Genomic DNA, 14,774 nt, shown 5'->3' on the forward strand with positions numbered 1-14,774 from the left:
AAGCATTACAAACTTTTTATTCTCATATTAATTCACGAATTTCATTCCTCGTAACATTACAACTTTATTCTCATCACTTATTCAAGCGAAATTTTATTCTCGTCAATATTCAACATTACATTCTGCGTATTACTTGCACTTTACTTCTCCCGTCACCATTACAACTTTAATCTCAATATTATTACAATTTATTCTCCGGTAACATTAGAACTTTTATCCCTCATATTATTACGAATTTATTCTCGTAAAATATTACACTACAATTTCCTCGTAATACTTACGAACTTTATTCCTCGTCAACATTACACAACTTTATTCTCCATAATTATTAAACGAATCTTATTCTCCGTCAACCATTAGCAACCTTTATCTGAAATACCCCCATGCAATTATTTACGGAATTTATTCATCCCGGTCAACATTACAATTTTTATTCTCCCCCATCATTACTTCACTACGCTATTTAATTCTCCGTAACTTACAACTTTATTCTCCATATTAGTACTAATTTACTTCTCGGGTAACAAATTACAACACTTTCTCTTTTTTTTTTTTTTCTTCTTTTTTTTTGTTTCTCCTATATATAATATTATATATTATAAAAAAAATTTTTTTTTTTTTTTTTTTTTTTTTTATTCTCCGTCAACATTACAACTTTACTTCGCTGTAACATTACAACTTTATTCCCTGTAACATTACGACAACTTTATTTTGGTAAGGCATTGTAACTTTTCATTCTCGTAATTTTCCCGCCCCAAAAAATATAATAGTTTTTCTTAGTCCCCGTCGTAGCTTTTTTAAACGTTTGTTGGTAAAATTGAAAAAAAACGTCCCTCCTAACGGTCGTGCTGTGTGTCACCGCCGCGTGGTCACCATCGCTACGCTCCACCTGATGTGCGGCCGGATGTTCTTCTGCAAGCGTGTCGGGGAAATTGCAACGTGTGAGACCGTTCTTTGATTAAACGGCGCAGAGTCCAGAAGTTGGGCTGGAAAAAGGAGCAGATTAATCGAGGTGAGTATGTGTATTTTAGTTGTTGAGGCCAGTTCCTATAAAGACTCGGTCCAAAGTACAGTGGCGATAACTCCAGCTCTCGGTCTTGTTCTTGAAAACACCACATGTGGAGTTAATTGTCGCTGTGTGTTAAACGGGTCACTGAAGCTCATTCTGTCATTATTCTGTCACTGCCAAACCGTGCAATGCAAAAGGCGTTTGAATGCCTTCTGATTTAACATTTAGGGTAGCTATGGTTACAGCAATGTAATTTTAAGTCCTTATGAAATACCATAAAACTAGCGGCTGTAAAGTACAAGTACTGTCTGTCGCATATGGCCTTTTAAATAAGATACTTATGGAAATGTTTGTCTTACACGTGATTAACTGGCTACTTGTCTGTGACACAACGTTACAGTAGGTCTGCGGACCTGTTTCCACCAGATCTCAATTAAAAGTTTAAGGACTTCTGGCAGTTTCTCTGTCTGTCAGTATTTGATTACTTGAGAAATATCTTCCTCTGTCATGATGTGAATTTACTGCTTCAGCTAGGTATCGCAGAGTTTTGTAGTCTTCTACCAAAATAATGATCAAAACATTTTTAACTGCAGTGTATTTAGATTTAACACCTGATCATATTTTTGTGGTTGGTCATCAGGTAAGCCTTAATTTACTTAAACAAGTATTTGTGGGATGGTCAGTACAACATGCTATAACTTAAACTTAAGGTATGTGTCGCTTTTTGTTGTTGACGCTCTGCAGTTGTTTGGCAAATAAGTTCCATTAAAATGTAACATTGTCTAGAGACAGCACTGACACAGACCTTTGTTCAAATACACTGACATTGTTGTTTTGCACAGGCTTTAAAAAGATGAATCATTATTTTCCCCAGATTTTCCCAAAGGGCATATTTGTGTACTTTGGAGTCATGGGTCGGAAGTTGGATCCCACCAACAAAGTGAAGAGAGGGCCGGGGAAAAAGACCAAGAAGCAGCAAGGAGCAGAGACCGAGTTGGCCAAATTTATAACTGAAGGTGATTATTGTGCCCCTAATATCTGCTATTTATAAAGACACACATTCACTCTGTATATATACACAGTAAAGTTCAAGAACAATGTCTACTGCATCATTGTGGCTTGTTGGTCAAAGTGTTCCTTTTCTGTTTGCAGAGGAAACAGGACCAAAGCGCCTGTCAAGTAGAGGCAGGAAAAGGTAAAAGGGTTTTCTGATTACGTAACATTAAATACAGTTACTCTGTTTGCCAGTTGCTCATTCATGTTGTCATTTTACAGAGCTGCAAAAAGAGTCCAGAATTTGAAAAAACCCAAAGCTGCTGCTGAGGAACAGCCCAAGAAAGGTAACCACATCAGTGTCTGTGGATGTAGTTGTGATGATTTCTGTATACAGTGCAGATAGTTACTAACCAGCACCTGTAAAGACCTTAAGCATGTGTGTATTTGGATTGTAATTACCTGTTACAGACGATAAAGGTACAACAAATGAGAAAACATGGGTGTGTTGTTCCCTGGATGTTATTTGAGTCAATTAAATCTGTTGTTTGTAGGTGAGGTTTATGGCCTAGTAAAATAGTAATCACAGAATATGCACATTGTATTTATTATCTTTTTCTTTTTATCTAAAGGATTCACTGATGAGAACAGTAAGTGGTTGAAACCAGCTAAGAGAAAGCGCAAAATTAATGAACCTGAAAGTGAGGATGACAGTGATGAGCACTGGGAGGAAGAGGAAGATGAGGAGGAGGAAGAGCAGCAGCAGCAGCAGAAGGGAGGAAAAGACCAAGGAAAGAAGCGTGCCAAATTAGGAGTAAAAGAAGCGGAGGAGAAGGAGGACGACGACGACGATGATGATGATGACGACGACGATGACATGGTTGATGACTATGGTACACTTGATGATGGCAGTGGTGAGGAAGCAGCCGAAGAAGAAAGTGATGGAGAGGAGGTATGTGACATGCTTGAACCACTTTATCTGACTGCAAATTTGACTCAAATTGTGACTCAAATTTCTAAATTTATTTGCACATTTACAGATAATATCACTAATTTCATTATAGAGTCTCTAAATTTCCTCCCACTTTGCTGTTGATGTGTTAAAAGGATGCTACTGGGTGTTGCAACAAAACCAAACAGTGTATCTTTAACATGTTAATGTGGTAAATATATAGTTTGTATAATTTAGTGACGACTTTCCTTGTTTTGTTGTTCCACGTTTAGCTTCTTCCCATCGAGCGGGCAGCCAAGAAAGAGAAAAAGCTGAAGGAAGCCATGGGTCTAGGGAGTGATGATGATGATGATGATGATGAGGAGGAAGACGACGATGATGATGATGATAAGGAAGAGGAAAATAAATCAGATGCTGACATGGACGAGGAAGACACAGTACAAGCCAACATAGATGAAATGGATCAATTTAAGCTGCCTGGGGCAGAGGAAAGTGAGAAGGAAGGTGAGCAACTCAGGTTTTTTTCGCCCAATAAGATTTTTAAATTTTTTTTAAATTTAACTGTTTTACATGAAGTCTAAACCCTTTTCTTATCCGCATCCTTAGGTGTCCTGCCTCTAGACCTGAAGTCAATCCATCAAAGAATAAAGGACAACATTGACGTCCTTTGTAATTTCTCAACAAAAAGGGAGGAGGGCAAAGAGAGAGCAGAGTACATCTCTCTTCTGAAGAAAGATCTCTGTACTTATTACAGCTACAACTACTTCCTCATTGAGAAATTATTAGACCTCTTCCCTCTTTCAGAGGTGAGTGATTAGTCTTCCCCACTGTAGGACCAAAGAAAGCACATTCTCATTACTGAACTTCTGCTGTACAAGAACTGATTGTACACAATAGTACTTGTTTGAACATGTGGTTGTTGTCAAGACCTGATTGAGATAGTGTGGTGAGTTAAATTATTTTTTTGTTTTTCAAAGTTATCGATCTGTTTTTTTCCCTTTCTTGTTTACAGTTGGTTGATTTCCTTGAGGCCAATGAAATTCAGAGACCTGTCACTATTCGGACCAACACGCTGAAAACAAGAAGACGGGATCTTGCACAGGTAACTGCTCGGAGTGGGAGAGATGGATTGAATGTCAAAAAATCCTAATAATATGCTTCATAGTATTTATTGAAAGTCACTTTAGTAAAAAGCACAACTGAAGAAGTATGAAAAAGTATAAAATTTTCCCCAAAAACTACTAAAATCATGATGTGACGTTTTTGTGGGGTCTGTACTAAACAAACATCTTAAATCTGGAGAACAAGTTTTGTAGGTCAGGGTATCTCTGTAGCACTAAAGTACTGTACTATATATTACACACATTTTACATTCATCCAAAATTGCTGCTTCTGCGATTTGCTTTTTGGATATGACCAAATTGTGAGTTTGGTATTATTTAGATTTTTGTTCTAATTGTGCAGCCCTACTAATATAATTGGTTTGTTTACAGGATTTAACGGTGCTATATGCCAAGGGAATAACATTAAAATATGAGTAAATGCAGTCAGCAGAACAAAAACTACACTCTGAGTCACATTTTCATGAAAAAGTTGCAGGACATGTGGGTCAGACATATGAAGAACTGTCATACAACAAGGGTGATGAGAACTAGGAATTAATCAATAAAAGAATATCCAGATTAAAAGACACAAATGTTTATGCTTTGACTTTAGTTTTGATCATGTCATTAACAACTGAACACAAAGAGGACCTCCTCATCAAATTACTTTACTAGTATTGTGTTTCATGTTGAACGTGGTCTGTGTTTTTCTTCATTTAGGCCTTAATCAACAGAGGAGTGAACCTTGACCCACTGGGGAAATGGTCTAAAGTAGGTTTGGTCATCTATGACTCCTCCGTACCCGTTGGTAAGTTTCATTACATTAATTTAGCTATTAAGGATGTTTATTTGAGAATATCTGTGGCTGCACAAGCTTTAATTCTTTCCATGTTTTAAAACAGGTGCCACCCCAGAGTATCTGTCTGGTCAGTACATGCTGCAAGGAGCCTCCAGTTTTCTGCCAGTCATGGCGCTCTCGCCTCAGGAGGGAGAGTTAGTGTTGGACATGAGCTCAGCTCCAGGAGGCAAGACCACCTATATTGGTAAGATGTGCTGCAGTTGTACTTACACTTTATTACAGTTAGTCATTTTATGAAATGTTTCAAACTGTGTACTGTAGACTAGGACTGCAACTAACTATTGTTTTCTGTATTTATTAATCTGCTGATCACTTTAAATTTAATGTAGGGATGCACCAATACCACTTTTTTCAGACCAAATACAAAAAAAGTTCCTCACTTTCTGAGTGTAAAATCTGAAATGTTACCCCATACTCAATACTGGTATCTGTATCAGTGCATCCCTAATTTAATGGATTAACAGTTTTGTCTAGAAATGTCGGAAAACTGTGAAAAATGGCCATTATAACTTACCAGAGCCCAGCAAGAGGTTTTAAATTTTTTTGTTTTATCCAAGCAAAAGTCCAAAACTCCAAAAATATTCAGTTTACGATCACATATGACAAAGAAGAGCATCAAATGATTTTATTTGAGAAGCTGAAACCAGTGAATGTTTGACTGTTTACCTTAAAAAATGACAAACAAATAAGGGAACCTCAAAACAGGTGCAGATTAATTTTGTGTGGATCGGCTAATTGATTTATTGAGCTTTAAAGTAGAACAATGCAAAGACAAACTTCTCATTCAAATTAAATGTATTTAACGATATATGTGAACGTTCCACCTTCAGCTCAGTTAATGAGAAACACCGGGGTGATCGTGGCTAATGACGCCAACGCTGACAGATTGAAGAGTGTGGTGGGCAACATCCACCGTCTGGGGGTCACCAACACTGTTATCTGCAACTACGATGGAAGGCAGTTCCCAAAGGTAACATTCATACATTATCTCTGTGGTTTACATGTACTCTAGAGTCTTATATGGAGTACTGACTTGTTGAAATTTCCCTGAAGGTAATGGGTGGGTTTGACAGAGTGCTGCTTGATGCTCCGTGCTCAGGCACAGGAGTCATCGCTAAAGATCCAGCTGTGAAGACCAGTAAGGTAAAACAACATTCACTGTTTACACATACATATAGATGCATATGTTTGGTTTTAAATAGTGTTTAACACTCTAACTCTGTTTTCTAGGATGATTCAGACATCCATCGCTCTGCTCACCTGCAGAAGGAACTGATTCTATCTGCTATCGACTCTGTCAATGCTGAGTCCTCGACAGGAGGATACCTGGTCTACTGCACATGTTCAATAATGGTACGTCTACTGTTTATACCTTTATTTCAAAATGAGTTTTGTTGTGTTCATTCTTGGGTTTTACCCATTATTTGTGAGAAGAGTCTGAAATATTTAACCGAAAGGCTTGGATATTGATTGAAATGTATTCCACCAGGTGGAGGAGAATGAATGGGTGGTGGACTACGCTTTAAAGAAAAGGAACGTCAAATTAGTTCCCACAGGACTTGACTTTGGCAAGGAAGGTTTCACCAGGTAAATAAGATGATCAGTGTGTGTTTCCACTAAGTGGTTGAGTTATTGAAAGGAAAATACTCTGATCTTCAACCCTAACTTTATTTTTCCACTCTTTTAGGTTCAAAGAACGTAGATTCCATCCTTCTCTGAAACTGTCTCGCCGCTTTTACCCTCATTCCCACAACATGGATGGGTTTTTCGTGGCCAAGCTTAAGAAATTCTCCAATGTCATTCCAACGGCACAAGCTGGAAAAGGTAACACTTTCTTCTGCGAGCGAATGCCACCTTTCATCAGGATAGTTTTTCTGTTCAACATTAACTAATCCTCCTGTGTTTTGTTATTCATTTAGAAGAAGAAAATGCAGATGCTCCCGAGGCAACAGTTGTTACAGACTCTCCTGAAGAGAAACCAGCCAAAAGCAACAAGACAAAGAAGACGGTGCCCGGAAAGGCAGGTGACCTGAAGAAGAAAACCCAAGCCAATGGAACAGCCGCCAAGAAAATGGCAAATGTCAAACCAAAAGGCAAAAAGGACTCACTCGCTGGACCAAAAAAGGCAAAGGTCGCCAAGATGGATGGAGAGACTGTGAAAGGAGCAAAGGCCAAGAAACCCGCAGAGAAGACGACTGATGAAACTAAAGCATCAAAGGCTGACAAAAAGGACGGGAGCAGATTTGAGAAAAAGCAGGGCAAAACGACAAAGACACCCTTGAAGGCAAAGAACAGGATTGGAAAAAACAAATTCAGAAAGTTGAAGCACATGTTGGGAAAACCTGACGTAGAGTGACGGTGTGTACAGTTTGATCAAGTGTACTAGATTGTGTAAGAGTTTCCTTACGGACCCAGATCCCCTCCCTTCAGCTAACGAGTGTCCCTATCGGTGTGCTCTGTTGTCATTACAGAGCGGCAGTACTGACTCAGATGTAATTGTAATGCTTGTGTACAAGTGAACTGGACAATGACTCTTTACTCAAGTTGGGTCCTCACTTTTTTTTTTATTTGTATTACAGAATATTCATTATGTTTGTCTATTGATTTAAGAGTGGGGGTGGGACTACTTCCATAAATCTGTGAAACATAATAAATCTTTTAAGATATTTTTCTCCATCACTTGTTTGATTCATCATTCATCTGTCGAAAGTTTTACTTGTCTTTTAGATACACCTGGATCCTCTGGTTATTTGATGAGTAGAGCTAAAAGCCAGCTATGGAAAACACATTTATCTCCTGATAGTTTTAAATAGACCACCTCTAATCACATTTTAAACATCTAGAAATGTATTTGGACATGTCCGTTTACTTTTTATTGGTCATAATCCCAATTTTCATCTATAATTTTAAATTTGACTTGTAGTAACTAATTCTTACACATCCAATTTGGTATCTTTAATTGAAATTATCCATACAGTTCAGTGGTTCATTGTTTTTAGTTAAAATTTAAAAAAAAAGAAATGTCTTAAATTTGAATTTTTACCAGTCAGAATGTAATTGCATATATCTTGAATCTAAGTTTCCACTGGTAATAAACACCTCGCAGATATCTTTAATGTGTGTCTTTAATATTTAATATACTTTATTAGTTAGTTAGGATGTGAGTTTATGCTGGAGAGTCTCTCACAAGGGTGGGAAACAATCAGATTGGTCCATTTCGGACCGGAAGCTGCGTTGTTTACATTTTCTAAGATGGCGGCGGGGATGTACTTGGAGCACTATTTGGACAGTAAGCTGTTTATTATGCGTTAAAACACGCTGGAAAACATTTAAACCCACATATTTCGCTTTGTACTTTGTGTTTCGTTGTGTCGTGTAGCTCAGGACTAACCAGCGCCGCGGAGCTAACTGCTTCAACCGCTTCCCAACGGTCGGCGGGCGGGCTTCGGCTCGGTCTAATTGCTGGGCTCTGTTCGTAGCGACGGAGGGATGCTGTTTGAGATTGTACAGCTCATTTACTGCACTACTCGTAAAATACAACATAGTTTAAATTGTTTCTGCACGGGAAATCAGCTGCCTTTGTGCCCCGTGCTATTTAATATGCAATACTTGTGAATGCTAGAGTTAATGGCAGCCGTAGCATCATCCAAGCGCGTATGATTGAAGCTAGCTGTCCTGCGTGTGTTACCTGTTTCATGTTTATCTCATAAGAGTGGGATTAAAACTGTTTGTTGTCTTCCCCCTTTCCACCTCGCCAGGCATAGAAAACTTGCCCTTCGAGTTGCAGAGAAACTTCAACTTGATGAGGGATCTAGATCAACGCACAGAGGGTGAGAACAATGAGATCTGTGTAGGTTTTGGACCCTGAATTGAGGTGTAAAAGCATGTCGTTTGCATTCATTTACTGAAACAGGCCTGTTAAAGTACACTACACCATGTTCATGTCTTAGATTTAAACAATGTGATCTATGCAGTGGTTCCCAGCCTGGGGGGTTGGGACCTCCTAAAGGGAAATCTGAGGGCTCACAACATGATAAAGTAGATTAAAATGAGTTATACAGAATTATATCTCTCTGTTTTCTCCCAAATGTTTGCCCTTTTCTTGTAAAATACTGGATACTACTTCAGGAAAATCCCTCAAAATAAACAATCCAAGACTGTAGGATCATTCTTCTGCTCAGCCACCAACTCAGAGGCAATATATTGAGGGGCTATTTGAATAATAAAAGTCGATCTGTGGACCCTGGCCCACAGTATTGCCCTAACCTGTGACGAGGAGTCACAACAAGACATGTATTTTAAGGGGTCACAAGCCAAAAAGTTTGGGAGCCACTGATCTACAGTAGAAAACTAGTACACAACACTCCCTAACAGTTTGTAAACATTTCTTCTTGTGGTAACAATGAAGTAAAATAAGCTGTGAGAGATGTTTAAAGTATCTTAGGTGAGCTGTTCATAGGCGTAAATACAATTCCATGCATGTTAAACAGATACCTGATATTTAAAGGAGCAATATGTAAGATGAAGTGTTTAAAGCGGGTACTGCAGCCTGAATTCAAAACATTGTAGCAGGTTGTCTCCCCCCAGTCCCTCCTCCCCCAGACTAGAAGCTCACCTGGGTTGCCAGGTTGAGGACACTAAACCAACAGTTCAAGAGTTTCTCCCTTTGTGGATCATCAGGTCATCAAAACACTTCACTGTTTGTACATTTAAAATGAACATTATTAATGTTATACCGACGATTGTTACAATTAGACCTGATTCATGTTTATATCATCATATAATTTGTTTTTGTAGTAATTATTATGTAGTTATTACTTTAAAATGAACGCATGAGCAAAAGGTGAGCATTGAGTTGATGAAAGAAAGACCACATTAAATGTCATTGCAGTAATCTAAAGTTTATTAACTATGTGTTCTGGTTGTTCATAAACAAACCTAAAGTTCAGGTACTTACGAACTTACTTCAGCCGCTGCTTGTTCCTGATAATATTTTGATAAACAAATGAGCTTCTTATGAGCCACGGATTTCTCCCATGCGGTCACGTTCCACCTGTTCATTTGTAGTGAGCAGCCACAGTCTGCCATAAAGTTGATCATTTTGTCTAGTTTGTTTAGTTTGTGTACACGTCTGTCTGGCTGAAGCCCCTGCTGCAAAAAAAATATACTCAGAAGTTTCCTTTGGTTTGTTTGGTCGAGACACATAGACAACGACTGACTGAGGAGTAGAGAGAGGGCCGGGAGCAGCTGGTGAATCAGAGAAATAAACATTACTTTCTGATTGTTTCACAGCAAAAACAAACATCCCTACACACCATCCTGAGCTAATCCCCACGAGCCCTGGTTTAGTCTCAACAAAGAGTGTAAGCATGACAGTGTTAGCTAAATAAACTTAGCTGAAGCTCAGTGCTTACCTGTTCAGGAGAAAATGAGCCAACTCGACATCAGTCTTGAAATCCTTTTGAGTACTAAGCTGTCGCCATCTTTCAAATGTATCCACAACAATTACATATTGTTCCTTTGAGTATATTCATTGAAATAATTTTTTACATATTTGTATTAATTATACACAGTGTTTTATCACTTTGTTGACATTGACTTAAAAGTTACAATGTTTTATAAGTTTGATCTCTCTTTTAGATCTTAAAGGTCAGATAGACTCTCTGGCTAAAGAGTACACAGCCAACGCCAGGACTCTTTCATCTGAGCAAAAGCTGTCCATACTGAGGCAGATTCAGCAGTCTTACAGTAAATGCAAGGAGTTTGGAGATGACAAGGTGCAACTGGCCATGCAGACCTATGAGATGGTTAGTATCTTGGAAATAAATACAATGTTTTATGTGCATTCATTGGTAATATGAGCGGGAAAACGTGGGATACATCTAAATGATACATCCGCTGTATTGTATGTACATGAAATATGCACCACAATCGGTCTGCTGAAGTTATATTTTCTGCAGGTCGACAAACACATCAGACGCCTCGACACAGACCTGGCTCGGTTTGAGGCTGACCTGAAGGAAAAGCAGATCGAGAGCACGGACTATGATTCCACCTCCAGTAAGGGGAAGAAAAGTGTGTGTCCATTATATTTGCTTAATATATTTGTACTTTTTGCTCCGAGGACTGTCAGGGCAGCTGAAACCAAACTTAATTAAATACTAAAGTGATTGTGTAATCCCAGGTGACTCAAGACAGAAGGAAAAGAAGACGGCTAAAACAAGGTCTAAAGTGAAGAGTTCAGATGAAGATGGCAGTCCCAAGAGTGCGCAGAAGAAAGTCAAACTCCTTCAACCGTACGTTGTGCATCTACTTCCCAGCTTGTCATGACCAAATGTTTATTTGTGGTTAGTTTTATGATCATGCTCCCATTCTGACTTGCAATACTTTTTCCCACCATCAGAGGGGAATTCAACAGCCCTTCCACCAACTTCGGGAATGTGCACCCTTCTGATGTACTGGACATGCCCGTGGACCCCAACGAACCCACCTACTGTCTGTGCCATCAGGTCTCTTACGGCGAGATGATCGGCTGTGACAACACTGATGTGAGTTTTGTTTTATGGCCCCCTTTCAGGCTTAATATTGTGAGGGATTTGAGAATTTAAAAGTAGGTGGGATGAACATTACAAAAAGGACACTGACATTGCTCTTTACTTTAAATAAAGGCCTCTGCTAGAGGAGAGGGCTGTTACTGATGGATGTTGGAAATGTTTTTAACTGAAAAGGATTAGGGTGAAACAGAATAAAAGAGAATAAAAAAAAAAGGACAGAAGTGACATAACAACATTGCACATACAAGTACAGAAGGTACTAGACAAAAATACATAGAAAGAAAGTATATAATAAAATACAAGACAATTTTGTTGCAGAGACAGTTGTGATTATTGCAGGGATTGATATAATAACACATTGGCCATTGTACAAACTAGAGTGCGTTTATGGTTACCAGTGTACTTTTCCTGCTGCTGGTTAGTTGAATTGCCTGAACTTGCCTTAATCTTATTTTATGGGATGGAATTTTGTAAACATTCCCAAGACGAAGATCCATCAGAGAAATAATGTTACAGGAAGAGGACATTGACATTTCACATTTCACATATAATAAAATAAAGAACATCCCATCAAAGAACACAAAATGAAACAGAAAATGTATTTATTAATTTATTAATCTCATTTTACCTTGGCCTTTCCAAAACAGCTTAGGCATTTTTGTCTATTTATTTAAATTAACATTAAATACCAGTCAAGTAACACAAAGGTCAACAACAGTGTACTTTAATGGCACAGGCCTGAAATGAATGGAAGATTAGAGAAGAATAATGCTAAAAAATAGAAGTTCTGATAATGTTAAATATCACAAATCAGTTATTGTACATAGAGACCCTCCGTTATAGATATTTCCTAGATGTTAACCCCAAATTAAGATGTTTAGGAGTCCTGCAGTCTCGTGTCTCTTCCTCTGCGGGTAAAGGTCAGAGATGACAGAGCGAGTGATTAATTAGCAGATAAAACAAATAATCACACTGTATTCTCTTGAAAAGATTGATTTTGTTTTTGATCTTTTGTTTTGCCTGTTTTGGACTAACTGCTCCATTTGCAGGAATACTTAAACAGTACATTATAATGTTTTTGTCTCTACTCTAGTGCTCCATTGAGTGGTTCCATTTTGCATGTGTGGGCCTGACAACCAAACCAAGAGGCAAATGGTAAGAAACAATGAGACTGAGGCTGTAATGTACCATCCTATTTTCAATATGTGCAATAAAAGTGTGAACTGTTACTCGTTCATGTCAGTGAAGTGTGTGTTTTTTGTCTGTGCCATGCAGGTATTGTCCACGATGCTCTCAAGACAGGAAGAGAAAATAAAAACACACACCTGGTTGTCCTGGAACGAAACACGAAGACTGATCGGATGGAAAATGAGAAGAATATTTCTACATTAGTTACTAGAATGTTTGTTTCTCATCTTCCTTAACATTTGGTGCTTTTTGTTTTTGTTTACGTAATTTGCCTTGGTCTGATGCAGTGTGTGTGAAGGAGCCAAGTGGTTACAAAAGTATTTAAGTATTGATTTTTTAAAAACGGTTAACAATAATTTTGTTTTTGTTTTTTTGGTTGTTACCTTTGGTGCTCTTATTGTGACTCCTTTTTTTACATTTTCTTTTACGAGTGAATAATAAACACTACGACTGCCCCTAATGGTTTAACAGTTCCAAGTTGTCACAATACTTTATACTCTATTCACATGTACAATTATGACATTTATGTATTTTCTCTGAAAAGTGTGGCCATTTTTTGCTTTGTTGTATAGTTAGTTTCTTGTGCTTAGCCTGGAAACACTAGTTTTATGTTTTAAGTATACCAAGAGGGCAAAAGAATATGAGGACAAATGCTGCATCCTGGCAGTGTGAGTCACCTGTGGTAGTCAGTTAAAACTATTTCATTTCAACATTTGATTGAGTGCTGTATAGGAAATAAGACATTTTGTGAAAAGTCATTGTCATTTCTGTAGCTGAAACATCGGTACAGGGGAGAGGGGGTGCTTGTGTTGTCAATCATTTGAATACAGCTACTACCTCAAAAAAAAACAACAACTCGGCTGTGGTGTTTGTTTCATCTGCGGTGTAATTAGACTCAGGTGTGCAGCTGTAGTGGCCGCCGTCCTCCGGTAGGTGGCGGTGTCGTGTGGAACGAAGGCACGCGTGTGACGTCAGAGTTTTGGCGCGAGGGTACGAACGGATTTGAAAGTGTGGATTCAAACGGCCGACAAACGGTCGACGGAGCCGTTTGTGAAGTGAGGTCAACGGGACTGCAGGCGGTACAGGTGAGCGCCGTTTTAACATTATTAGTTATATAAGTTAGTGAAACTGTTGTTGGATAAGTGGAGCTGGAGTTGTTTCTGTTGTTAAATAACAACGTTGCGTAGTTGAGCTAGCCCGGTTAGCTGGTTAGCCTGTTTAACTGCACCAGCTGCAGCTTCATTCGCAACAACAAAGCTGTTCTGTTTGGTTTAATAGACTTTATTTTATTAAGAAACTCACAGTTGTGTCGACTGCTGTTAGCTGGCAGGCTGGTGTTTTTAAATCTTTAATTCAGCTTGATATTTTAGCTTTTAGTTAGCGTTAAGAACGTAGCAAAATAATTGCTGTAGCGATACTTGTTATGATGTAACGTTAAGGATCATAACGAACGATATATTGTATGTAGGTTTAGCCTTACATACTTTACAATGCCAATTAAGTAGCTAGTTTGGTTACCGGTTCAAGTAAACTAGCTTTTTGTTTTGAACCTAAGGATGTCGTGGGACTTTCTTGTGCCTGTGTGTGTGGGTGACCTGGTGAAGACTGGGGGGATCAACCAGTACGTCGTTCAGGATGTGGTTCCCCCAAAACATCTCCCGTCCTATCTCAGCAGTGAGTAGAGAGCTTGTATGTTTCTTGGTCAGATGTTCTTTGCGCTGCTGTGTTTGTGAATTAACTAAAGTTTTTTTTTTGTCTCACTTTCACACAGAATTCAAGGCAGCGTTGAGGAGCCAGGGGCCTTTGTGTATATTGGAGCACTTTGACACAGGCTACAGCGTGCTACAGTATGTATTGATCATAGCCTGATCTAGTTACTAGTATTTAAAGGGTTTACAAAAAGGATTGTGTTAACAACTAATCAAGTAATCGTTGCAGCTTTACTGTGGTTACTTTTAAGGCACTGCAACTCAGCGGAGCTAGCTGTGAAAGAGGACACACTGGAGTTACTAGTACAAGGTTAGACCTTTTTTACGTTATTATATGTTTAAATAAACAAAAATATAATTTGATTATGCTGGGATGATCTCACATTGTCTTGATTTCCCCCCCCCCC

At 38.6% G+C, this 14,774-nt stretch overlaps 3 protein-coding genes across 5 annotated transcripts in view; all 3 read left to right on the plus strand.

The window, feature by feature from the left end:
- The first annotated feature begins 948 nt into the window (after positions 1-948).
- nop2 (NOP2 nucleolar protein homolog (yeast)) lies at positions 949-7,592 on the plus strand. 2 transcript variants are annotated; one of them, XM_035672590.1, is made up of 16 exons: positions 949-1,009; positions 1,883-2,025; positions 2,162-2,204; positions 2,285-2,349; positions 2,635-2,954; positions 3,227-3,458; positions 3,561-3,760; positions 3,967-4,056; positions 4,778-4,865; positions 4,960-5,100; positions 5,747-5,886; positions 5,970-6,059; positions 6,147-6,269; positions 6,406-6,503; positions 6,604-6,740; positions 6,836-7,272. In XM_035672590.1, exons 2-16 carry the CDS (start codon positions 1,920-1,922, stop codon positions 7,270-7,272), a joined length of 2,310 nt encoding a protein of 769 aa, XP_035528483.1. In that variant the 5' UTR covers positions 949-1,009; positions 1,883-1,919. The 2 variants fall into 2 exon arrangements, with proteins under 2 accessions (XP_035528483.1, XP_035528484.1); XM_035672591.1 differs by lacking the exon at positions 949-1,009 and having other exon boundaries at positions 1,920-2,025; positions 6,836-7,592.
- A 513-nt stretch (positions 7,593-8,105) lies between these two features.
- ing4 (inhibitor of growth family, member 4) lies at positions 8,106-13,131 on the plus strand. Of its 2 annotated transcripts, none has more exons than XM_035672693.1 (8): positions 8,106-8,205; positions 8,675-8,746; positions 10,557-10,723; positions 10,877-10,976; positions 11,101-11,212; positions 11,320-11,464; positions 12,564-12,625; positions 12,746-13,131. In XM_035672693.1, the coding sequence occupies exons 1-8, from the start codon at positions 8,169-8,171 to the stop codon at positions 12,783-12,785; spliced, it is 735 nt and encodes a 244-aa protein (XP_035528586.1). In that variant the 5' UTR covers positions 8,106-8,168; the 3' UTR covers positions 12,786-13,131. The 2 variants fall into 2 exon arrangements, with proteins under 2 accessions (XP_035528586.1, XP_035528585.1); XM_035672692.1 differs by having other exon boundaries at positions 8,107-8,205; positions 10,877-10,991.
- A 150-nt stretch (positions 13,132-13,281) lies between these two features.
- ncapd2 (non-SMC condensin I complex, subunit D2) overlaps positions 13,282-14,774 on the plus strand; it is an 18,903-nt gene continuing 17,410 nt past the window's right edge. Inside the window, 4 exon segments of the mRNA XM_035672723.1 lie at positions 13,282-13,743; positions 14,214-14,332; positions 14,430-14,505; positions 14,619-14,693. Coding sequence (XP_035528616.1) covers positions 14,215-14,332; positions 14,430-14,505; positions 14,619-14,693 — 269 coding nt within the window. The 5' untranslated portion in view covers positions 13,282-13,743; position 14,214.

This window comes from Morone saxatilis, unplaced genomic scaffold (genome assembly GCF_004916995.1).
Source record: "Morone saxatilis isolate NCDOM2014 unplaced genomic scaffold, NCSU_SB_2.0 Contig24, whole genome shotgun sequence".
NCBI classification, from domain to species: Eukaryota; Metazoa; Chordata; class Actinopteri; family Moronidae; genus Morone; species Morone saxatilis.

What these genes read in the sequence shown, in the direction of transcription:
- nop2 (XM_035672590.1), top strand. Translation starts at nt 1,920, where the DNA reads ATGGGTCGGAAGTTGGATCCCACCAACAAAGTGAAGAGAGGGCCGGGG. An exon ending in TGACTCCTCCGTACCCGTTG is followed by an intron (nt 4,866 to 4,959) that starts GTAAGTTTCATT and finishes GTTTTAAAACAG; the next exon opens with GTGCCACCCCAGAGTATCTG. An exon ending in CAGCTGTGAAGACCAGTAAG is followed by an intron (nt 6,060 to 6,146) that starts GTAAAACAACAT and finishes TCTGTTTTCTAG; the next exon opens with GATGATTCAGACATCCATCG.
- ing4 (XM_035672692.1), top strand. Translation starts at nt 8,169, where the DNA reads ATGGCGGCGGGGATGTACTTGGAGCACTATTTGGACA. An exon ending in AAAGTCAAACTCCTTCAACC is followed by an intron (nt 11,213 to 11,319) that starts GTACGTTGTGCA and finishes TCCCACCATCAG; the next exon opens with AGGGGAATTCAACAGCCCTT. An exon ending in ACCAAACCAAGAGGCAAATG is followed by an intron (nt 12,626 to 12,745) that starts GTAAGAAACAAT and finishes TGTGCCATGCAG; the next exon opens with GTATTGTCCACGATGCTCTC.